This window comes from Neoarius graeffei, chromosome 2 (genome assembly GCF_027579695.1).
Source record: "Neoarius graeffei isolate fNeoGra1 chromosome 2, fNeoGra1.pri, whole genome shotgun sequence".
Taxonomy (NCBI): Eukaryota; Metazoa; Chordata; class Actinopteri; order Siluriformes; family Ariidae; genus Neoarius; species Neoarius graeffei.
This window is the reverse complement of record NC_083570.1, coordinates 23,372,897-23,399,079: the sequence shown is the minus strand read 5'-3', so window position 1 is coordinate 23,399,079 and position 26,183 is coordinate 23,372,897. Positions and strand designations below refer to the sequence as shown.

The window sequence follows — 26,183 nt, the reverse complement described above, 5'->3', positions numbered from 1 at the left end:
GGGCTCTGAACAGCCAATTTCGGCTAGTTGTTATTGGTTAAAATCGACAAAATCGTCACTTCCAGGGAAGCCGGGCTTCTCTGGGACTAAACGAGACAGTGGGAGGGGCTGATGAAGGATTATTGGAGGTAGTGTTTGAAAGACATGAGGAGGGTGGTACTTCGGCGAGGAACACGGAAGTATGATCAGTCAGTCCCCAGCGGATGTCGAGAAAGTGTAGTCGTGTGCCAAAGTGCTGTCCGACTTTCTTTTCATATAAACGTTTCTTCTCATTGATGTCTCTGTACATTACTCTGTAAATAAATGTAAATATTACTTGTTGTGCTCCGTTAACTTTCATCCATTCTATCAGTTTGATCATTCGCGAATTCATTTGTTTATTTCATTTGTAGTTCAATCTGGTTGTAGGCTAGCTTGAGCCTTATTGGGATCTGCAGTGCTAGCTGCTAACAGAAATTGGTGAAGTCTCTGGAAAGCACAACCAGCTGGTATGACAGGGTCACAGACCATTTTCTGGAAAAGGAGCGGAGGGCAGAATTTGTGTATAAATAGTGTGCATCATATAATGTTCATGAATCTGAAGTGTGTATCTTGTTCAGTAATGTTAAGAGAATGGTGGGCTCTGTGTTATTGGTTATACCTGGGTATAATATTCAAGGTTCTGTGTGTTGCATAGCCTACCTGGTTATGAATTTCCAGACTGTGTTGCAGAAGATGTTCAAGGATGTGTTGCACAGCTGGGTGTTGTGTTAAAGACTCTGTGTTGCATATCAGGGTATGATGTTCAAGGCTCTTCGTTGAATAGCCAGTGATTTTTGGATGTTTGATATTTTTGATTAAGGATATGAGGCGAAGTGACATTCCATGTCCCAACAGCCAGCCGCTGTGTCCGGGGATCAGGCCGTCGAGGCCCCTGCCTTCGACTGCCACCCAATCCACATTGCACCAGTCCCCTACTGCTACCTCTGTGGGTGGTGAACCCACAGGAGGTCGGGCCCACGTCACCTCTTCGGGCTGAGCCCGGCCGGGCCCCATGGGCAAAGGCCCGGCCACCAAGCGCTCGCATACGAGCCCCAACCCCGGGCCTGGCTCCAGGGTGGGGCCCCGGCTGCGTCATCCCGGGCGACGTCACGGTCCTCGGATTTTTCTCCATAGGGGTTTTGGTGAACTGCTCTTAGTCTGGCCTGTCACCTAGGACCTGTCTGCCTTGGGAAACCCTGACAGGGGCATAATGCCCCCGACAACATAGCTCCTAGGATCATTCAAGCACACAAACCCCTCCACCATAATAAGGTGGCAGTTCAAGGAGGGGGGGGGGCAAGCCAGACTATAACATGAAATGTACAAGCAAAAATACTTTCTGCCACTAGGTGGGGTTGTCTAGTTCACTATGCTAATGGGGCACACCTTTCTATGCTTTGATATCCGGCCTACAGGTTTTACGATGAATGCGTAAAATGGGCTTCCCCTGTTTTAAAAACCAGCAGCCGCCACTGAAATTTACAGACAATACGAACTAATGTAAACAATTGGCTTCAACTCTCATAAATATGAATTGGAAATGTTTAGTTCACTTTAGCTTCTGCAAACGCACAACTCTACTAAAAGATTGATAAACGAGGCTCAATGTCCCCAACATTGAAACCTGAAAGCTTTAGAAACTCTAATGCCACTTTTCCACTACAAACGCGGCTGAGTCGGGCTGAGCCGTGCCGTGCTGAGTTGGCTGAGTCGAGCTGAGCGGGGCTGTTGGAGTTGCATTTCGACTACAACCGCGCTGAACCGTGCTGGCTGGAAGTGGGTGGACACATTGGGTGGAGTTAGCGAAAGTGGGTGGACGTCACGTGATGTCGTTATGCGGCGCAAACAGTGACATCAGTGACCTTTTAAGCGGTAGTCTCACGACCCGGATAGTAAACAATAAACATGGAGGACATGGAGTCGTTAGTGTTGCTGGTCTTGATGCTGTGGCTTGTTGTCACCGACAACGCCAACAGATACTGGCAAGAGCGTATAGATGAGGCGAGGCGCATAAGGCTTCAGAAATTCTCGTAATTCGTAATTCTCCTTCTTCCGGGTTTACGGTGTTTACAGATCCCAGCGTGCTCGCGGGGCATGTGTGGGCATGTGAGGACACTCCTCCTCACCAATCAGTGCACAGGGGAGTGTCTCCTCACGCCCCTAGCCTCACTCAGCTCGGTTTGGCTCGCTTCAGCCCCACTCCAAAACCGTGCGAGTTTTGGGGGCTGAGCAGAGCTGAAGCGAGCTGAGTCGTGCTGTTCTTAGATAGTCGAAACGCGAGCCGTGTCGGGCTGAAGCGAGCTGAAAAAGGGTAGTGGAAAAGGGCCATAACAGACCTTTACTTTTTAACAGGACTGTTTTGGGATTTTGCTGAGTTTACCTTCAACTGTCTGATTTTTTTCAAAGTAATGAACTGTGTAGCAGGAAAATCACCACGTTTTCTAAACGCACTCCTGAAAATTACTCATTAACTAGGGGAATTAAATTTGATATTTTTGACATGTTAATCATTAATGTACATGAAAGAAAAAGGCTTAAAAGTTATAACTTGTTTTAGTTAAAATAAGTACTAAAATGCACTAGAATGAAGGGTTTTGCATGTTATTTTATTAAAATATTTTCGGGGGACGTCCCCCCCCCATCTTAGTTTGACTTTCAATAGTTCATGGTTTTTTTCTTTGCTCCACTTTCATCTCCAAAAATTAATGTACCAATTGGGTCATTCCGTGCCAACTCACCTAAATTTCAGGAACTCCCCCACATCACCGTCTCAGATTTTACTCAAAAAATTCTCTAATCAAGAATCATATGTTTGTACCACACATGCAAAATATTAGCCCCCAATTATGTTGTAGTTTTGGAACTACAGGCCTTTGAAATATTGATGTCAAAACACCACATGTCGAAATTGGCTCTTTCCCCAACTTCAGAGACCCATAACTTTTTATTGCAGCTATCTAGAAAGTTGTGTGTGCAGATTCTTACTGAATGATACCCACTCTTTTCAAATCTGTTGCCAGAAAGCCTCTGAAGGACATACTTTTTGCATAATAGGAAGCCAAAAATGGCATTTTGGCCAAAATCGCTTAAAATTCATTAAAACTCTAAGGGGCCTAGTAGAAATATGAAACAAGTTAGATTTTTTTCCTCATTACATAGTAATTGTAGGGTTGTTATCTGTTCACAGAAACATATTTTGCGATGAAAATTATATTCCTGAATTTTAAAATTTTTTTTTAACATCTTACGTCCTTTCCGAGGGGGCTAAAATAGGGCATTTTTGCCATCTTATTTGGTAATGTGGCTAGGGGTTTAGGATCTTCTAATTTTTTGTGAAGATGCTCTCATATAAGATGTAACTACTCCCTGATTTTTTTTAACAAACGCCCCTTGCTTCATATTTTAATAATTTGTTTTGTACATGGACAGTTTCATCATTTTTCACTTTTTTCCACATTCAGAACTCTGTAACTCTACATTGGAAAATTCCTACTAGCAGCTATTTCAGATTTACATACACTGACATACAAATTTTCATATTTTAGTAGTAGTATGCCCAAGAAATTCATATTTTTCTTTCTATTGGGACCTAAAAACAGCTATTTGGCCAAAAATGACAAAAATGTTGACTTGATATTTTTCAAGTTCTGGAGGGAATGGGCTATTTTCCTCATAAATTAAAGATGTGGTGACTTTTTCTATCCATATATATATATATATATTAGCAATGATATCCTTAGCCCAATTGCACCCACTCAGCTGGAGATGAGAAGGGTTTCTTCTGATGTGGTACCATCATCGGTAGTGGACATAGGACCTGAAACCACACCAGTTTTACAGTCCCAGTTACAGGCCCCAAGCCAAATGTCCCAATCTGCACCAAATATGTACCATCCGGGCAAATATATTGCCTGTGTTTATGACAGAAAATGGTACATTGGAAATATTGTCACCAGAAATGAAGAAGAAAATGATGTGTATGTCAATTTCATGAGACAAGGACGAGGCAACACATTCTCATGGCCACCACAAAGCAGGAAAGATGAATGTTGGGTGCCTTTGCTTCATGTCCTTTGTGTGGTAGAGGCCCCAAACATAAAAAGTGGGGGACGCCAATACCAATTAACAGAGGATGACTTCAAACTTGTGAAAGACTTAAGTTTTAACTTATGTACTACTAGATGACAGTTTATGAGTGTCTTAGCACATCACATGAAACTGTACTGCCTGTGAATGAATTACCCATTATCACGGATGCCCATATTTGACTTTAAATTATGTACAAATCTTGTGATGTTTTTCAACATCATGATCATGGATCATTGAATGTGTTAATATGTAAATAAAACCTCATTGCTAAATGTTTTGTGCTTACACAACCTTGAAGTATATTAAAAATACTACTCCAGAATTTTGTTGTTATTTTTCTATATTTTCCAAGGATAGTCAACAAAAATTGCAATTATACCTAAAATTTTCTAATTGCAAAAAATACTATACAATACAGTAAAAGTTGTTCAGGAAATGTGTATGCCTAGATTAGGTTCTTATAAGCCTTAATTTGTGTGCAAAGCACCCCTTCATTATTCCCTTGTTTATTAAAAGCTGCCCAGTGTTTTTGTCATTTTTGGCCAAATAGCTGTTTTTAGGTCCCAATAGAAAGAAAAATATGAATTTCTTGGGCATACTACTACTAAAATATGAAAATTTGTGTGTCAGTGTATGTAAATCTGAAATAGCTGCTAGTAGGAATCTTCCAATTTAGAGTTACAGAGTTCTGAATGTGGAAAAAAGTGAAAAATGATGAAACTGTCCATGTACAAAACAAATTATTAAAATATGAAGCAAGGGGTGTTTTGTTAAAAAAAATCAGGGAGTAGTTACATCTTATATGAGAGCATCTTCACAAAAAATTAGAAGATCCTAAACCCCTAGCCACATGACCAAATAAGATGGCAAAAATGCCCTATTTTAGCCCCCTCGGAAAGGACGTAAGATGTTAAAAAAATTTTTTTAAATTCAGGAATTGAAATTTCATGGCAAAATATGTTTCTGTGAACAGATAACAACCCTACAATTACTATGTAGTGAGGAAAAAAATCTAACTAGCTTCATATTTCTACTATGCCCCCTAGAGTTTTAATGAATTTTAAGTGATTTTGGCCAAAACGTCATTTTTGGCTTCCCATTATGCAAAACGTATGTCCTTCAGAGGCTTTGTGGCAACAGATTTGAAAAGAGTGGGTATCATTCAGTAAGAATCTGCAAACACAACTGTCTAGATAGCTGCAATAAAAAGTTATGGGTCTCTGAAGTTGGGGAAAGAGCCATTTCGTCATGTGGTATTTTGACATCAAAATTTCAAAGGCCTGTAGTTCCAAAACTACAATGAATTGGGAGCTAATATTTTGCATGTGTGGTACAAACATATGATTCTTCTCATCTCATCTCATTATCTGTAGCCGCTTTATCCTTCTACAGGGTCGCAGGCAAGCTGGAGCCTATCCCAGCTGACTATGGGCGAAAGGCGGGGTACACCCTGGACAAGTCGCCAGGTCATCACAGGGCTGACACATAGACACAGACAACCATTCACACTCACATTCACACCTACGGTCAATTTAGAGTCACCAGTTAACCTAACCTGCATGTCTTTGGACTGTGGGGGAAACCGGAGCACCTGGAGGAAACCCACGCGGACACGGGGAGAACATGCAAACTCCACACAGAAAGGCCCTCGCCGGCCCCGGGGCTCGAACCCAGGACCTTCTTGCTGTGAGGCGACAGCGCTAACCACTACACCACCGTGCCGCCCATATGATTCTTGATTATAGAATTTTTTGAGCAAAATCTGAGACGGTGATGTGGGGACCCTTAGGTGAGTTGGCACGGAATGACCCAATTAGAACAATCTAACCAGTGATATTCAAAGCTAATGTTCACATTTCTTTGTCAAATTATGGAAATCGTTAAATTTAGGAGATAGTCAAGTCCTCACATATGTGTCAGATCACAGAATCCAGGGACACATGTCTGCCCGGGGGCATTTTGAGTTATTGACAGATTCAGAAAGTACAGTTTCTAAGCTTTCCAATGATGCCTTCCATGTGGAAATCTGACAATATTTGAAGAATGTGTGGCCTTTTGAAAGTGTATACTTCTTAAAACAGAAAAGGGAGAAAATCGCCCTCAGAGTTTTCCATCTCAGCTACTCTGGGTGTAGGGCGGGCACATAATGCTGCTCATTTGCATGACATTAAGGAAAGCTCTACCCCCTATGAGCTAGCACGATACTACTTTCATGTAAACAAAGATCACCACGTCAATTTTCCTTCCATGCAAAGTATGCCCAACACAAAGTCCTAAAGTATACTTTAACGTTTTGTGGTTGAAAAATTACTCACACCGTAAGAAAGAAAGAGAGCACGATGATGACACAACTAACACAACACTAGTTTCATGTAAAGCCTCGGTCACAACCGGCCGTACAGTACGCGCTCCTACGGCCAGTCTACATGCAAAAAACGCAAGAAACACACGGAGAGTGCGCATGAAACGCACGAGAGCGCGCGTGTGACGTGCTGATTTTCGAGCCGCAGACCGGCCGCAGAGGTTCTTTGTCATGTCAAACAAACTCTACGGGCGCTTGCGTTTTTTTCAGGTTGCAAGACAAACTTACGGCCAACGCGCGTCTTTCTCCGTGAACAAAAAAAAAACGCAGCGATTTGGGAAACGCCAAAGATCGCACGGCCAAAAAATTGTACGTCCGGTTGTGACCTAGGCTTAACCAAACCACAACACTCTCCGTTACATGCAAAAATAACCACACAGCCTTAGATTAATAAACTCACCCCATCAGAAAGAGAAACGGCGCCTTGCACACACCAATGCCTCCGATGGAATGTAATCCTAGAACGGTCCGTGTATCATCCGATCATTCAAGTATTCCATTCAATCTGGAAAACGAGGTTGCGTTTTTTTTTTTTTGCTAGAAATGGTTATCTCCGATGTAAATACCGTGTGTCTGTTTTAGGGCTTTGACCTTGGCCCAAAAATCATATTCGAAGTTCGTTTGGAAATTAATCTAGACATTCGAATAGTATTCGAACTTTTATTAATTATATTATTCTTAAATGCCTCACTAACACCTCGGCATCAAAATTAAATATGATATTCAGTCCACCAGGGGGCAGTGTTCAGTCAATGTCAATAAGATTACGTGCAGGAAATATGAAATATTCAGGCGTGTTTTTACAACCACTACTAATGAAACGTGCAGTGTCGTAGTAATTGGCATTATACCAGCTGACACTTTTAACGTTACATAATCCACAAACTTCGTCGTTTGTCCGTTGCCTTTTTTGTGTGAAACGCTGTTCCTTCGGTTTCCTGGTTGCTTGTACTGAAAGCCTCTAAACTGTAGCCTCACTGACAATCAAAGGGGAACGTTTACAAAATGAGCAGGTACTGCTAGGCCTACACCTAATCTGTGCGTTTATAACACTGCCGTTCCGAGCCCATTCGTGTTGGCTTTTGATAATGTTTGTTTTGAATGAGACCGGTGTCAGCTGTCATGTCACTGCTTCCTGCTCGCGTCTCTGATTCACAATTCAAACAAACACGGACACGATATGTTATAAGATCACAGATTAGTTTTACGTGCTCACTTCGCTAACTTATGAACTTCATGGTATGTAAATTCCACCATGTGTAGGCTAAATTAATTTAGGCCTATAGGCTACTTGCGCAAGTAAGCTAATAATTTTTTTAAATTTTTTTTAGCAACTATCCAAAGTTGACAAAAATAACAGCACATGAAAGCATTACTGCGCAGTGTCGCATAATCTACGTTAGTAATTTCATTTCTGTTATAACATCAGGTGTACAAAAACCAACCAAATATCTGCAGAAAAAAAACAAACACCGATATTTTCAGAAGAAAAAGTCACATTTTATATTGCATTTAATCACATCAGCAGTTACATTACACTTCATTTATTGTAGGCCTATGTTGTACTTAATAAAGTCAGACTCTGTCCAATCTCGCAAAAATGACTGACTTCTGATGAGGAAATGAAAAATATTAGAGTTAATATTAGGAATTAGAGTGTCTATCTTCACCTGCCGGCGTATCACAGACCCCTCTCGCAGCCCCCTCTCACCTTCTAGCGCTCCCGCGTGCAATGTCTTCAAGTGGGCCCTCAAGTTTGAAGTTGTTGATTGATAGGCCAATTTGTTTCCACATATTTTACAGGTAACCTTTTTTTTTATCGCATTCTCCATCTTTTTTTTCGAATCCAAAATAGCACCACGCATCACTTTTTAAATTCTCCGGAGTGCAAATCTCCAACATGCTAGCATCTGACTCCATTGTTCAATGCGTGCCAGCTTGACGCTAACGTCTACAGATGCCCAGATAAGACAAAAGACAATGACCTTCGCGATTCACATAAATTCCACAGACGTTAAAAAAAAAAAAAACCTGCGACCTGAACTGAAAACGTTTACAACCACATTCACAAAAATAAAAGAATTATGCCTAATGATACCATATACAGGTTCGAATATTTAGAGCTGCCTAATATTCGTTCGAACATCACTTTTTTTCACAACATTCGAATTGTATTCGAATATCGAAGTTCGAAGTCAAAGCCCTAGTCTGTTTGCTTCGCGGTGTTTGCTCCTCTGCGCTCTGTTTAGCTTCCTCATTCCATAGTGAAATCACACGCCTGTATGCAGGTTAAGTAGCCACGAGCTCAACTCGCATCATGCAGCTGATTCGCAAAAAAAACCCCCAAAAGACTTAGGCCAAGTTTACATTAGACCGTATCTGTCTCGTTTTCTTCGCGGATGCACTGTCCGTTTACATTAAAACGCCGGGAAACGGGAATCCGCCAGGGTCCACGTATTCAATCCAGATCGTGTCTGATCCGGTGCTGTGTAAACATTGAGAATACGCGGATACGCTGTGCTGAGCTCTAGCTGGCGTCGTCATTGGACAACGTCACTGTGACATCCACCTTCCTGATTCGCTGGCGTTGGTCATGTGACGTACTGCTGAAAAACGGCGCGGACTTCCGCCTTGTATCACCTTTCATTAAAGAGTATAAAAGTATGAAAATACTGCAAATACTGATGCAAATACTGCCCATTGTGTAGTTATGATCAGGGCTCGAAATTAACTTTTTTTCTTTGTGTCCCCCAGTGGTCCCGAATTCTGTGTTGTATTGTCCCGAATGGAAGCAATAGTGTCCCCATTTTTTTCCTCTCTGAAATAACCAGTGGTTAATATTATCATATGAAGTTACTATTATATTTGTAACTATGCAATTTTGAACCCTTTATATCATTTTTATATTAAGTCACAAGACACAAGCGACACATGTCCAATACATCATCTACTTCAAAATTACAGTTATTGCATTTTCAGTTTATTAAACTTTGGCGATCTCACTGTATGAATAGATACCCGTTTATTTAACGGGACCAACTAGCTCATTCAGAAAATGTTTCAACTCCCTACATCTGCAGTACACTTTAGTTGAAAATAAGACCCCTTTTATGTTCATTTCATCTACTTATACCTTGAATATCTGTTGGCACTTATAAGGCCAACTTATAATTTTCACCATTACCGTTATCCATTTTTATGAACTTTCCGTTATCCATTACCGTTATCCATTTTTATGAACTTTCCGTTATCCATTACCGTTATCCATTTTTATGAACTTTCCGTTATCCATTACCGTTATCCATTTTTATGAACTTTCCGTTATCCATTACCGTTATCCATTTTTATGAACTTTCCGTTATCCATTTTTATGAACTTTCCGTTATCCATTTTTATGAACTTTCCGTTATCCATTTTATGAACTTTCGCTGCCGGGTGCAAATGTTAGCAACATCAACATAGTGGCAGGTCCGAGCCTAGCTGTGCTGCTGACTGACTAAACTTTCTGAACTAGAAAGACACCAAGAAAACTCACTTATTCTGTTGAACGGTATCTTCCGTCAATATCATCCACATCATTCCTGTTATATTTTATAACGTGTCTAACAGTGTTCATTCAGTTGCTAGCGTTGCCTGCAGACCAGGCGATGACACTTTGGATCCTGAAGGTCCCGGAGACGTTATGTCTGGGCTTTCAGTTTCTTCCCCGCGGTCGGTCCGCTTCAACCACTTCAGCATTTTTGTTCTGGCAAGAGTCGGCGCAGCGTGTGCGGTAGCAATTCCATTCCAAGCCCATATAATGCGGACTCCGGCCGAAGATAATGCGCTGCTCTGTAGCCTACGGATGCAGGTGCATCGAAAGTGTAGCTACTATGTATTTTTCGCTGTTAACGTTTTAAAATTAAAATTGACAAATTAGGTGAATGTCTACGTATGTGTTACGGCTTTGTAAATAATATTAATGTAGACCTTTTTTTCTAGATCTATTTTTTTCCATTGTCCCGGGATTGTCCCAGATATGATAATTTTGTGTCCCGATGACATTTTTTATGGTCCCCGGGACATCGGGACACCGTTAGTTTCGAGCGCTGGTTATGATGGTCTTTAGGCTTGCCATCCTTCCACTTGCAAGTGGTGAGTGACTTGCGCACAGCGGCTCAGTCCCGAATCACTGCTCGTGCACTACACTCGCGCGCTCTGTGAGCTGCGCAGGGCCGGAGTGCGCACCCTCCAGAGGGCACTCGCTGTTCAGGGCGGAGTGATTTGGAGCGCAGCCGCTGAGGAGGAAGCGATGAGCCGCACTGACACATTTCAACTTGCGTGCCGAATTAGTCATGTGATTAGCGTATCCGTGTATTGGCGTTGCTGTGTGCACGCGAATCGTGTATTGGCGTTGCTGTGTGCACGCGAATCGTTTTTAAAAACGTTAATCTGATGATCCGCTGATACGGTCTAATGTAAACCCCACCTTAAATCGTCACGTGAATGGCCCATATGGTAATTTACCCACACCCCCCAGCAGGCTACAGTCCTGACAAAAACGAGACAATTTGCAACAAAAAATGTATGCTTTTCCAACAAAACAATCTATTATCTGAAATACTGATTGCATTCTTCAAGATCTCAACTTGCACATGATGGAAAAAAACAAAAATCACAAGTCTGTGAAGATTCTCAATCATCCAGGTCATAGTAAACTGTGGGTGGTAGAAATGGGCAACTGGACTTGCTTGAAGATTCTTGAAAACGTTTCACCTCTCGTCCAAAAGGCTTCCTCAGTTCTGTCTGACTAATAGGGGGTATCAGATATTTATCCTCTCCTGGATCAGAATCAGAATTCTGATGACCAGCTCATCTAAGGTGTCATTGAGGCATCATGTTGGTGTGGGTCACTGGAGGCTGGCTGTGAACGGCGAGTCATTAGGGTGATCACATTAGGGTGATCACATTAGGGTGATTATCCTAACGGACAATCCTTTGATCACCCTAATGACTCGCCGTTCACACCCAGCCTCCAGTGACCCACACCAACATGATGCTTCAATGACACCTTAGGCTACATCCACACGACAACGGCAACGAGATGTTATTTAAAAATATATCGCGTCCAAATGGGCAACGATCAGTAAAATATCAGGTCCATATGGCAACGCAACGCTTGCTGAAAACGATGCAATACACATGCCACACCTCTAGGGGCGCTGTAAGACGGTCCCTTCGGAGACCCCAGAACAATAGAAGAAGTAAGGATGCATGTGCATAAACTATTATGCACGAGACTTCATATTAGCTACAAAGTCAGGAAAATCTGTTCGTAAAATTACATTATAATGACCAAATACAATGAAAAGTATTTTTCCAGTCTCACCTGTGAAAGGTAATCCCATGTGATCTCGTTTGGATGGCAAACCTGTTGGTACAGTTAAATGCAGCTAATCTTTATTCTCCGCTTTGACCTATCCAATATGGCGGCGAGGATGACGTATGATTCTACGCGGAAGGCGGCGTCTTTAATGGTCCGGAATAAATTGAATACTACACGTTGATGGATTAATTTGCTCTTCTACGCCCTTTTTAAGGAATGTATTGTAGGACTTAAACCAACATCTGAAGAGGTGAGAGAGCTCCTTTTTTTTCCCCTATTTTTGCTGGCGGGATTGACTCTGCCCTAAGGGCAGAGTCTCTCTCTCTCACTTTGCACCATTACACAAATATTCAGAGTGAAAATATTTTGTAAGCGCGTTTCATGAACCAAGTTATAGGATTTGTTGATAACTCGCATCGAGTTCGTTACACTTCTACCCGGCGTGAAGCACTCACAGTCATGTGGTTGTGACGTCATCGTAAACAAATCCGTTCTACTCATCCAGACGACTTCACAACGGCAACGTTGCCAGATCTTTCCACTCTGGAACCCGTTCTCAAAGATTGCGTTTTGGGCACCCAAAACGGCGGCGCCGTGTGGACCCCAGGCCTAAACGATAAGCAATTGTATCGGAGTCACCTGAATCCGTTGCCGTGTGGACAGGGCCTTAGATGAGCTGGTCATCAGGATTCTGATTCTGATCCAGGAGAGGATAAATATCTGATACTCCCTATTAGTCAGACAGAACTGAGGAAGCCTTTTGGACGAGAGGTGAAACGTTTTCAAGAATCTTCAAGCAAGTCCAGTTGCCCATTTCTACCACCCACAGACAAAAATCACAAATAAAAAAAAAAAAATGCTTCTTTTGCGATTATCTCGGATTCGTTTCGGCCGACATGTGTCCCTGGATTCGGTGAGGGGTCACATATGTGGTCAGCAGTGAGGGCAAACTTAGTAAGGTCGAATTCGATTGCGTCGTCATAGGTTTCATTTTCTGCCCAGTTACTTATTATATAGGTACCCCCACCCTTTTTCTTCAGTTTTGTGCTCTTGCACAAAATTCACTTGGGCCTACCCTAAAATCGACATTTTATGTGGAATACATACAGTATAACTGCAAGTAAACTTTATTTATTCGTTCAAGATACTGTCTAAGATGAATTAGGAGTTGTTTTATCATGAATTCTAAATGAAACAATGGATTTATAAAGCCCTCGTCCTCCCAAGTCAGCAGTAGAAATCAATCATGGCCGCCCATCTGCCAGCAGCACTTGGACCCATTGGTTTTGCTATTGTTAGAAAACTATGTGCTAGTCTTTTGATTATGATGAAACTTGGCAGTAATCAAGAAAAATACTTAAGCGATCATTTCTATATGTTTAGAAAATACAACCTACTCACCATTGATGGTAGCAGAAGTCGGAAGATGAGGGTCTACTTCATAAACAATTTTTTTCCACTTCCCGTTGTCACATCGCGAAAATTCGAGAACCACGAGGTTACTGAGAATACTGACTACGTCATCAGTATTTGTGTACTGGGGAAATCCGCACGGGAATCAATAATGTAGAAAGCAAAGACCAAAACGCGACGCGTGAGTAGCCATCGCAGGCCGCTAGCGGTAGGCAGAAACAATACAAGCGCTATGCAGGTCATTGTAGCGTAACTACATTCTAGCAGCCCGACTCAACGGTTCAGTTTATTAAGTGCCAGGTTTGAGGTTAAGTTTGATCCTTTGTGGCCCCATATCCATTCTAGATCACGGCTCAACATATGAGTGTTTCATTATCTTTTGGTTTAGTTATTTTTTGCTTGACTGTTTATTGGGTTTTATGTGTTTTGTTGTTGTTTATTGGGCATCACCAGGGGATATTGCAGGGGAAATTGTTGTCTTGGCTTCTATCATATTCTGGGAAACAGGAATGGAAGCTTAAACTTCTCATTGGGGGAGAGGTCTGTTCATTTTGTGTTCATATCGGCGAGTCGGTTTGCCACAGCTGCTGGCACTATATTTTATCATTAGGTACATGGTGGATTACTTTCAGACCACCACGCAATAATGGGTGATTTGTCTATTTTGGTTTGGAATTGTGACGGGTTAAATACACCACATAAGAGGACCAGTGTCCTTACTTTTATGCGTTGCTGGAAAATTGGCCTGGCTCTTCTACAGGAGACACACCTGTTAAGCAGAGACTCTGGTCACATGGCGAACAGGTTTTACCACACAGTTGCTTCCTCTTCAGCTGAATCAAAAAATAAAGGAGTGGCTGTCGTATGTAAATGTAATCTCAAAATTAAGGTGCTGGATATATGGGCGGACACTGCGGGAAGGATAGTAATGGCCAAGGTGGAACTGTATGGGAGGAAGGTAGCTATTATCTCTGCTTATACGCCAAACAAATTTGATAAGATTTTCTATGACACGCTTACAAAGAGAATGTAATAATTACAGTATGTGCATATTCTTTCATCGTGGGGGCCGACATGAATGCAGTGTGGCATACAGACGCTCGATCTAGCATGAGTGCCTCCAGGGATCAGGAGCTAGCAACTGCAGCTCTACGATCCCAGGTGGAGACTCTCGGTTTAATAGACGCGTGGCGTTCTTTTAACCCTACAGTGAAAGAACTACTCTTTTTTTTTTTTTTTTGGCCAGACATTTCGGCTGCCTATTGCTTTATTAGACCATAAAGGGGTAGTTTGTTGTGCAACCTTGGGCTGTTTTTCAAAGCGTGCTACGAGATGGCGCTTCAATACCACCTTGTTAAAAAACAATGATTATAAATCCCAGTTTCTGCACCAATTAGAGGATTTTTTTGGACTTTAATTTAGGCTAGGTTGATGACCCCAGAATTTTGTGGGATGCCGTCAAAGGATTTATACACAGCAATTCGCCTCAAATTTGCGTAAGCCTAGAACAGCTAAATTGCAAACTCTGGAAGCTGACTTGGCCAGAATAGATTTGACCTTACAAAGTAACGACTCCCAACAGATTGAATTACAATGTGACATCATTAAAATATTATTAATTTCTTTTTTAAAGCAACAGTCAGAATTCCTAATACATAGGTCTAAGCAGCGTTACTATTTTCAGGGGTCGAGACCCAGTCACCTTCTAGCCGCCAAAATCAGGACAAATGAATACTTTGCTGACATCGCTTCTATCAGGTCCGCGGCAGGCAAAATTGTAACTGATCTAAAGCAGGTGAATGAGACCTTTCGCACGTTTTACTCTAATTTATACCAATCAGAGATACAGTTAGAGATACCGTAGGTGTCTCAATTTCCTTGATCAGCTAGATCTACCACAGATGGCCGCAACTGATTCTATGCAACTTAACGCACCCATATCGCTGGAAGAGTTTAAGTCAGCGGCTCTCGTCATGCAAAGAAATAAATCACCAGGGTTTGATGGAATACCACCCGAAGTAGACGTGGAATTCTGGGACAAGCTAGGCCTGCTACTTCTAGACATGATAATGACATCTATAGACAAGGCAGTTTTTCAAGTGACGTCAATATAGCCCTGATATCTTTACTCTTAAAGAAAGACAAGGACCCTGTAGACTGCAGTAGTTCTAGACCACTCAGTTGATCTTGTTGCAGATCTTAAAATATATGCAAATGTGCTGGCTCGACGCATTCAGAATCACATGCCGACATAGCTACGATCAAACTGGATTTATAAAGTCTAGGCTAGCTGCGGACGATGTCAGACGACTCCTCCATATAATGCTGCAGTAGACAAAACAGCCCCAGCTGCAGTTCTATCCCTTGATGCTATGAAAGCCTTTGACAGGCTGGAGTGGTCCTTTCTGTGGGTGGTTATAGAAGAAATGGGTTTCGGTGGAAACTTTATTCATATGATTAAGGTTCTGTACTCAAATCCCTCAGCCCTGGTACTCACTGGCCAACTAGCCTCTGCACTCTTTCCAGTCACTAGATCATCCCGACAGGGTTGTCCCCTGAGTCCAGCACTTTTTGCACTTTCTTTTGAGCCACTTGCTCAGCTGATTCGTCAGTCTTCCAATGTGCATCCTATTTCAGTTCACGACACTCATCGCCACTTGTCTTGATATGCCGATGACGTTTTGGTCTTTATGGAGAATCCACTACAATCTATACCTAACTTGCTATCCATTTGTGAAGAATTTAGTTGTCTCTCTGGTTTTAAGATCAACTGGACCAAGTCCTCATTACTTCCTCTTAATGATTCGGCTAGGAGGTTGCAATTTGCAGCTGGTCTTCCAGTTGTCCAGGACTTTAAGTATCTCTGGATACAAATCTTCCCATCCTTGAATCGCATTGTAACGCACAACTACTCAGACACAATGAATAAAATTAAAGCAGACTTGGACGGGTGGATTAGTCTCCCCAACTCTCTCAGAGCCCGTATCTCTATAGGCAAAATTAATATTTTGCCCAGAATAAATTTTATCAGTTGAATGATCCCCCTCTCCCCTCCTGTCAATTATTGGAACAAATTACATTCTAGTATTTCACGGTTTATCTGGAACAGGACGTGTCCGTACCTCAAACTGTCAACTATACGAAGAGGAGTGGCCAGTGGTGGCTCCTCAGTACCTAACTGTAAGTTTTATTTCTGGTCATTCGTGCTTAGGTCATTCCTTGTATGGTGTGACTCTAATGTATCAGTTTCCTGGCGTAGGTGAGAGGAAAATTGTGTGAGACCCTGGAACTTGCAGGAGGTTCTCTTTGCTAATATATCCAATAAGCAATGTCGGTTGGATTTTGGCTCGATAGTTTCACAACTTATTCAGACATGGCGTGCGGCTGAACTTCAATGCAAGATCTCCTGCAAGTGGCATACACTTAAGGCCAATTTATGCTGACAACCCAGTCCTCGCAGATAGCCTCGCAGACAGTGTCTGCGTAGCCCCCCCACCTTCGCAGACGCTCTGCGCGCACCTCCCAAAAATTGTGACCACCGCAGAAGCCTCGCAGACAGCGTCGCAGACAAGAGGGCTCTGATTGGTCCACTCTACATCCGCTGTACACGCACTTCCGCTTCCCTACTTTCCCGGTTTGTTTTGTTTTCACGACCGCCATTTTTAAAAACACGAGCGAAGATGGAGCAGCACGAAGAGCGGTTGATCGAGGAAGTGAGGAAGTACGTACATCTATACGACTCCAGTTCTAGTCATTATAAGTAACCGGAGGATAAACACTCCACTAACCACACCCACCAACTACTCCTAGCGATTTCGCGACTTCGCGCCCCCTTGCGTTGTGGCAGTGAATAACATCGCGCACGCCTATTACTCCCCGCTCAACGATAAATTACAACTGTCTGCGAAAAGCTATCTGCGAAAGCCTTGTCACAAGAGCATGCAGAGGCCTTTACACCGATCTTTACCAACCGAGGCCTTTTGATTGGAGGAAGACCTATTTCATGTTCTGCCTGGAGTAATAGTCATATTCGCACTTTAGACGATGTTTATGGTGACTTTGGGCTGCGTACCTTTCAGGATATTAGAGACGGGTATAATGTGCCTGTATGCTCGTTCTTTTTCTATCTGTAGCTTAGATCATCTCTACTGGCACATGGTGCCCCGGGGCAACAATCTTTACCAGTCCACCCACTATACAAGTTACTCATCACACAAACTAAAAATAGAGGTACGCTCTCTGCATTATATCACTTCTTCCTGGAGGCCTCTTATCATGAATTACCACTTGACAGAATGTGGAGGTGTGACTGCCCCAATCTTAATTCTGATTTTGAATGGTCACAGGTCTGGGCCAATATTAGGGAGGCTTCCCGCAACCCAGACCACCAGCAGATCCACTTTAACTATATACACAGAACATATTTAACCCCTCGCAAGCTCCATTGTATGAAGTTGATAACTGATCCCTTGTGTAGCCTATGTTCTATGAAAGCCTCTGGCACTTTTTTGCATATGATGTGGAATTGCCCTCCTGTCTCACAGTTCTGGTCTAAAATGGCAGCTAAGTTATCTGACTTAGTATCAGTGACCATACCAGTGACTATACTTGTCCTTCTGCTAAACGATCTGTCAGAGATGAATATTACAAATCTTAAAAAGCGTGTTGTTCTCGCCGGCCTGACAGCTGCCAAGAAGTTGATTGCTTTGCGATGGAAACCTCCCCATTCTCTCACCATCAGACACTGGGCCCATACTTTCCTGGATGTAATTTATTTAGAACTGTCAACTGCTAGAGTTAATGGCGCTAGTGAGGCTACCATAAACAATTGGCACGCAGTAGCTGAGTCGCTGAAAGAACTTATAGGATGAACACTTCCCTTACTTGATGCCTTTTTGTGAGACTCGTAATCTCCTTGTTTTTCCCGTGTGTGTGTGCGCGTTAGAGATATAAAATCTATAGGATGCCAGTAGACTCGAGTGAGCGTACCTAATGAGTGTAGTGCTGGGGTGGGAGGGGGTGCTGCCCCCCCCACTCATGTCCTTTTGGTTTCGTTTGTTTGCATCTTATTTACATGCAAAGTTATTGTTTATTATTATTATTATTATTATTATTATTATTATCACTAGTAATTATTTGTTACTGTCAATTCTTGTACTGTCTTTATTGTCCAATTAACGAGTTGTTTTCGGTTGTAACTCGTGTTCTTGTTCAAATAAACATTTGGTCACAAAAAAGATGTAACAAAAATGTCTCCTCCGTTTACCATCACAAAAGGGGAAATAATCTCATGTTGTGACGCATCAGTATCAAGTAATAAATGGCAATAAATAGTGATGATGGATATCAGACTGAGCTGAACTTTGGAATGCTATCAGATTGGATTTGACACATTTCTCAGTCTAATCTATTTTATTTGTAACACTGTAGTGCTTATAGAGCGACATGACACCTGACAAAAGCCGAAATAAACATTAAAAAAGGCTTCAGTAGTTGTCACTGTCCACCATAACATCATTTAATGTCTACAGAAATCTGTCACTAGACTCGGTGTGATAGTAACTTAACATTAATAAACACAGTCTGTACATCAGCTGATACTTTAGAAAGTCTTTTTAAACACGTCTTTTAGGTTCAGTTAATTTGTAATGAAGGGTTTATGTAGGTGTCATGTAGCCCTAAGACGATGTCCCTTCAGTAACCTTGCCTTTATAAGATGAGGTACATGCCATAAACACAGATGATAATAACTATTTTATTGTTTGTATGCCAGGTGAAGTATCTGAAAGGTGCTGACTGCAAAGTCATCTGAAATTTTCAAAATTTGTTATTCTGCATGGCATTTTGCTATGTCTTGCAAGAACAATATGATGCAGATGAGACGTGATCATTTTGATGTGCTTTTCTCCATTTTGGGTCCGTGTTCCTACCTTTTGAGGTAAGCAGTATGTCCCTAAGGAAATAGGCGAACGCGAGGAGCTTGCCTTTTTTTTTTTAAACCGTGAGGAGCTTTAACTAATTAGCATAACTATGGAATGGCCCTGTGTCACACCAAGATGGCGATGCACAGAAAACATCATGCCAATTAAAAATGTATATTTTATCAGCAGTTCGAAAAGCTGAAAGATGCAGGCATCACAGATCCATTTAATTTACCCACAAATGTATTTATTTATTCTTCTCACTGTACTCTCTCTCGTGGGTGTGCTCTTGCTGTCTGTGTGTGTGTCTGCGCACGTGCACAGCTCCAGATGGTTTAAATGCAAAGGAGGAATTTCGCTGCGCTTGAGTTTACACATGACAAAAATGAAAGCTTCTTAATTTTCCCACAAATCTATTTATTCCACTTGAAATGTGTTCAGCAAACTAGCTACCGGATTTGGGACACTACAACATCCTGAACTATTTAGTATTTGGGATTTCTAAATACACCAGAGATGCTAAAGGTTTACAAAAGTACAGATGCCTACCAATATGTTGAGGCAGGATTCGTGCCAGAATGTTATGGGAAATTCTCGAGAAAGAAAAATACCTTATTGTGACAAAGGTAAGCTCAATTGTAGACTTGTAATAGTAATAAACAAGCCAGGGTATAGATCTAAGATATTTTATGGTGTTTAGCCTCGTCTACATTATCAGGACATAACAAACATGCTGCTCGTCTCGCCAAGCATCAAGTTTAATAAAATATATCGTGTCCAAAGCCCACATCCAGATATACATTTTAACGTTGCACAGAGCTTTCGCACTAATCTGACATAAAATGTTCTCCACACACACGGGCATGTTTTTGTCTTCCTGTTTAACTGCAGCTTGCCATTTTTCTCAGCTTTCTGGGTTCGCTTGGAAGTGGTGAAAAGCTAAACCAGCTTATCTCCATGTCTGTTATCCAAAAGCACGACAGGTCTCTGGCATTGTTCTTTTAGATGAAACTTCTGCAAGTTTATCTGTAGATGTACTGAATTGGGCTTACAGTCACTTGTGTGCACTTGTGCCGGTCGTTGAACACAAAGCTTGGCCGGATAAACAAATCCACAATTAAGATGATGTCACATGAAAGGCCCTGATAACGCCATACTCGCTACTGTAGAGTCGAGCCCATGCATTCTAAGGCTAAGATAGCCAAGCGCTAGCTAGAATGATTTAGTTCTCTGTCCAGAAAAGTGACGTCATCTAACCTTGCTCTGTCTTGCAGTTGCACTCACGAGGCAGGCTTTCCTTTTCTTTTCCACTGGCTTTTAGTTCGTGGGAGAGCAAAGTCCACCATGTTTGCCCACGCTGACTTGTTTTGGTGAAAAGTAGGTCAAACACAGCCCACGGTGGTCACGTGATATTGTTGCTGGCTTGCTTTGGCCATTTTTGGAATCGTAAAATGCAGGACGCATTTTATCTCGACGAAACAGCGACACACAGGGTGCACAGTGTGTGCAGCATCACAACATCTCAAAACTCCAGCAGCTGTAGACACAGAACATTTTACCCAGAATTCAACTTTGCAGTCAGAACCTTTAATTGGGATTATTATTTCCCATTGGAAGAGCATCACTTGTTGAACTCAATTAAAACTGATATGAAAGATTATTAAAGGTTTAGTAGTTATTAAAATAAAAATAAGCCAGTAGTGGTTCAGTATTGGGTATCAGAGTCCTGAGATTGGATTCATATCGAGAATTTAAACAGGTGATTGGCTCATGGTGGTGATAGTTTATTTCGAACATGTAAACAAACAATGAATAAATAAGCAGAAAACAAGAAAAGCAAAACAGCATTTGCACAAGTTATGATTAATCCCCTTCATCCTCATACCTTGTGAAAATCAAATTTTTGTACATCTTTTTAAAAATGTGATTTACAAGCAGGGAATATTAATAATTGCTGTGCTTCTGTTATTAACTGTAAATGTGATGTTTACAGGCTGTGAGCTGGTGAAGGCAGGGTTAGAGGCGGTGACTGGGTTCACAGGAGAGTCTGTAGTTCTGCCCTGCGTCTGCACTGACCTACAGGACAAACCAAAGTCTGTAAAATGGGAGTTTAGAAGAGAATCTGGAACAGATTATCAGAAAATTTACCCTGAACAGACTGGACATCACAGGAACAGAGTCAAACTGGTCAGTAAAAACCCTCCAGGAAACCTCTCTCTACTCATATCAGACCTGACTGAAGAGGATCAGGGAGAGTACAGATGTTCTGTACAGGCTGATCACAGAGATATCAGACTATCTGTTAAAGGTACATTTGTTCATTAATGACTGTGAGCATGCTTTACTCCAGTGTCATGGGCCATATTACTCACAGTGATATTAAAACTAATTCCTGTTTAAGTTTTATCGTTCTTTTCAGTCAGAAGAAGAGAAACTTCAACACACTCAAGCAAAACAGACACAACACCTCCATCAGAACCAACAACACTGGAACAAGATAAACAGCAAACACACAGCAGCCTCCCTATAGGTGCCAAAACTTTTCATTTTATTCAATAATGAAAAGGTAAAAAAAAAAAACATCCCTATTACGTTTATTAACTTTGTTGTGTTTTATGACAGTTTTTGGCATTCTGGCGGTTTTATTGTTGGTGATACCTGGTGTAGTGACATTTATTTGTTGGAGACGTAGAGGTACGCGCGCGCACACACACACACACACACACACACACACACACACACACACACACACACACACATGCATACACGCTGAGATTGATTAACTGAAAGCCTTTTGAACCAGAAGCTATCAAACCAGCAGCACTCCTGTAAGTCACTCTGGATAAGGAAAACTAAAGGTTTTTTCTCTTTAGGAGGAAGATGTGGAGAGAACAGGATGACTGAAGAACGTCCAGACTGGAAGAGAAAGCAGAAGGATCAGGTTAGTGTACATGCAGGCGTCAGCTCAGCTGCATTTTTATTATTATGTGGCACTGTGCCAAAACCCCAATAATCTAGAGATCTTTTTTTTTTTTTTTTTTTGAAAGAATCTGGTTCATATCTGGAGGTTTTTTTTTGACCATGCCGTGATGAGAGAAACCCAACATGGATTTATCATATATGGGTCATAGTTTGAAATATCCAGGCAAAACCATCTCTGGATTCTGGGATATTTTGCGCAGTGTGGCATCTTTAAATCTTTGAAAAGGAACAAAAAAATTTCATCTCATTGTCAATCAGAGTCCTACTGTATTCTTAATTTGATCTCGTTTCAATTCCGCATGGTTACAACAATAACAGTTATAGCAGATTTGTTTCTCACTTTAGTTGGATTTAGTTGTATTTGTGAGACACTGCAGGTAACACACATGAACCACACATGCTCTCATTGAATAGTGAGTTATAGGAAAGTATCTCCTGCTGCCCTTAACTCTCACCTGCTCAGATGGATAAATATAAGTTGGGTTTTTGAGGGCAACAATAAAAGAAATAACTGTTTTTATGTCTAATTTTCATGTGCTGTCTTTCTACAGACTGGACCAGATGCTACTTACTCCACTGTAACCCACATTAACACAGCTGGAGCAGCGCGGGTTCAGATCAACGCTGGAGAGAAAACTGAATACGCCAGCATTATAACAAACTAATCCACAGTAAATATCGATCCATTCTCAGATATTGTACAATAATGCTGAAAACGTATATTAAATACACACAAGGTTCAAGCACCAGCTTCACAATATTGGCTGTTTTGTGATTATTATTTTGCTGTTAGAAATCATATTCACGGACATGCCTGTGTGTGATTTGGGGGATGGGGGCGGGGTTTCCAGAGTATTGCGTTACCTTTACTTATGTTAGCTAAGCGTATTCTTCGTTTGCAACCATGTGACCAAAACTGCTTGCGTCATTGACCACCGCCATGTTGGAGGATCTACAATATACACATCTATACACAGTGGTAAGACATACAGTGGTAAGAGTGCAGACTAGAAGGTAAAGAGGAGTTACATTTCGAAGCGTGTAGTCATTTCTCAAATCTATTTTAAAAACAATAATTTTGACTGCTTCTAAAGAGAGGTATCTCACACACTATATCACATTTAGTTATAAAAGAGCACTCACTGGGCGAGGAGGCTGCACACTGCAAAAAATGATGTCTTAGCATGTGAAAATATCTTGAAAATAGTTGACATGCTCTAGCATTTCCTATTAGAAGAATACAAGACACCAATTCTGGGATTATTAAACCTAGTTCTAGATTGCAATCAACTTATTCTAAGATGTCTTATCAAGTAAAAATATCTGTCCATGCAGCAAGATAATTTCACTAGTATGAAGTAATTTGCTCCTCAAATTCAGTTTTCAATTTTTTGCAGTGCAGTATCTGAGGTAGTGGATTAACATGAATCTTGTTCGATTGACTCTGTGATCGTTTGGGAAGATTGTTCAATAATTTTGCATTTCTTTCTGCACTCTGTAAGCCTAGCATTTCGAGCTACTGCTTTAGTACCATCTTTGATTTTGTTGTGGCTCATATTTTGTGTTGGAGCCCAGTCTGGATCTGTAAAATTGTAGAGATCAGCTGGTTACCCTAATGAAAAGAAAAAGTAAAATAAAAGCAGCGTCATCAAAAATATAGCTCTTTTTAAAATGAAATAATCGTAGAAGCCTTTGATTGTCGGCTCACGCACTCGATGATCACAGCTTTGTCACGTTTGACAGCGGCAAGTTTCTGCACGACCAGGCTATTAAACGATCCAATATTTCTTATATATTGTGATCTTTTATTCATAACTAGTTCGTAGCACTTACCATTGATAAAATGTTCACTGCAGACTAATGTGGCTTTTGCTTTCTCATCACTTAGATCAGCCCAGTTTATGTTGGACAGCCATTGACGTCTGTGCTCCGTGGAGAACTCTCCTGTTTTGTTTCCTTGATTATTTAAAATTGCTGGAATTCTAAAGAACTTACAAGTCCTCTTGTCTCGAATAGAGTTGTGCCCGCATCCAATTACAGCACAAAGAGTAGGCATAGTGAAGAAACAAAAGGAATTCTTGAGCGTAACAACCTCTCAAGCATATCTTCTATCTTAAATGTGCGCCACGTGAGTTTGTGTATATCCTCCAACATGGCCCACTTCCGGTTCAAAGCCTCATGCATAATTAGCTATGATGTCACATGCAAACGAAGAATTGTTCTGCATTGTCTCTGTCTGTTAATCATTTAAAAATTGCTGATGGACAATCTTGCAAGTTATGATTTGAGTGTACATGTCATTTTAGATCTTTTGTGTCCCATTCTTATAGCAGGTTAAGAAATGAAAGTTCTAGAAGCATAATCCTGTTTTGTGTAAGAAGACTCCTATACATGTTCTGGTTTGTGACTTTCATGGAAAGTTTGACAGCTCCTGACTTCAAATCAATCAAATTTCATGAATTCTTCTTTCAGTCTTAAACTCCAGCAAAACTTTGTGTCTCTCCAACTTATTTTTCCCATCTGCAAAATACTTTCAAAACTATTGAATACAGGTTCAAAATGAAACAAAATATTTTTGAAAGTGTGAATCAGTGTGTAAAGACCTACCTGTTCACCGAGGACTTAAATTAGCAAATACTTGTATTGTCTTTTTCATGAGGAACGAACCTCTCAACACTGTGTTTAATCTGATGAGACCCTTAGTCCCTGTCCTAGTGAAATAACATGAGGATGTGTTTTTGAGAGACTTCTGTAAGCACTTCTGTCGGTCATTTACATTTATGGCCAAATGGCATTCATGTAAATGTTCGTGTGAAACTTTTTTTAGTCTTTTTTTTTTTTCAGTGTGCTTGATCGATACCTTACATGCATAGTGTGTCGATGTACAGTATGTGGCGAATATATTTATACTTTTTGTCACATTCTTGGAATTAACATGGTTTCATGTGTTTTTGAACATTCCCTCTGAAATTTGTGTATTTTTGTTTTAGTGGACTATATTCCAGTGTTTCTACAACCCCCAATTCCAAAAAAGTTGGGACGCTGTCTGAAACCTCAATAAAAAGAGAATGTGATGACCTGCAAGTCATGGAAACCCTAGATGTCATTGAAAATAGTACGACATCATAAATGTTGAAATTGAGAATTTTTATTGTTTTTTTGAAAAGTATCTGCTCATTTTGAATTTGATGCCAACAACACATTTCAAAAAAATTGGGACAGAGGCACGGTTACCACTGTATTGTATCACCTCTACTTTTAATAACATGTTCGGGAACTGAGGAGACCAATTGCTGTAGTTTTGAAAGTGAAATTTTGTCCCATTGGTGCCCGATATATAATTTCAGTTGTTCAGCGGTTGCTCAACTGGCATGGACTGAAGGCAGGCCAGTTTAGCGCCCAGACTTTTTTTTTTTTCTTTACTATGGAGCCATGCAGTTGTAATACCTGCAGAATGCGTTTTGGCATTGTCTTGCTGAAACAAGCAAGGCCTTCTCTGAAAAGTTGCTGATGTTAATGTTAGCTGATATTAGTGGGTTTTTTTGATCATTGTGTTCTGAATGATAAGGTGTTCATGTTGAGAGAGAGAGAGTCTTTGCTAGTGTTCTGGTAGATAAGGTGATTTTGAGGTGTGTTGTGCATCTTTGATGTGAGGTTAACTGCTGTAATGATAAAGTGAAGAATTTGATAAATTTTGTTGTTTTTTGAAACAACAGTTGATAAAGTGAAGAATTTTGAAAAAGTGAATTCAGTAATGAGAAATGTAGTCTATGTCACCTGCTGTAAAAAATAAAAATATTGTAAGGGATGTGACAGTGTGCTTGATGAGTGTGGAGTATTACACAATATTCTGTGTGTATGGCACAACGTTGGTGAACTGATGCTGTAAGAAAGAGGAAGTAGCCATTCTTCCACCAGTCCCCATGTTGCCATGGCCACAGTCGTGTGGTTACTCTGACTAGAGTGTCTCACAGTAGCTCTGAAGTGCCATGAGAACATGAGTTATGTGCACAACTGTGGTTCTGTGAAC

The 26,183-nt window shown here is 41.1% G+C and overlaps 1 protein-coding gene across 1 annotated transcript in view; it reads left to right on the top strand.

Moving 5' to 3' along the window:
• The window catches only part of LOC132869164 (polymeric immunoglobulin receptor-like), a 35,491-nt gene extending 9,540 nt beyond the window's left edge, over positions 1 to 25,951 (top strand). Inside the window, exons 3-5 of the mRNA XM_060902498.1 lie at positions 21,165 to 21,479; positions 21,591 to 22,112; positions 22,705 to 25,951. Of these exons, the coding sequence (XP_060758481.1) occupies positions 21,165 to 21,479; positions 21,591 to 21,730 (455 nt within the window). The 3' untranslated portion in view covers positions 21,731 to 22,112; positions 22,705 to 25,951. The remainder of the gene's footprint in view (positions 1 to 21,164; positions 21,480 to 21,590; positions 22,113 to 22,704) is intronic.
• The last annotated feature ends 232 nt before the right edge of the window (positions 25,952 to 26,183 follow it).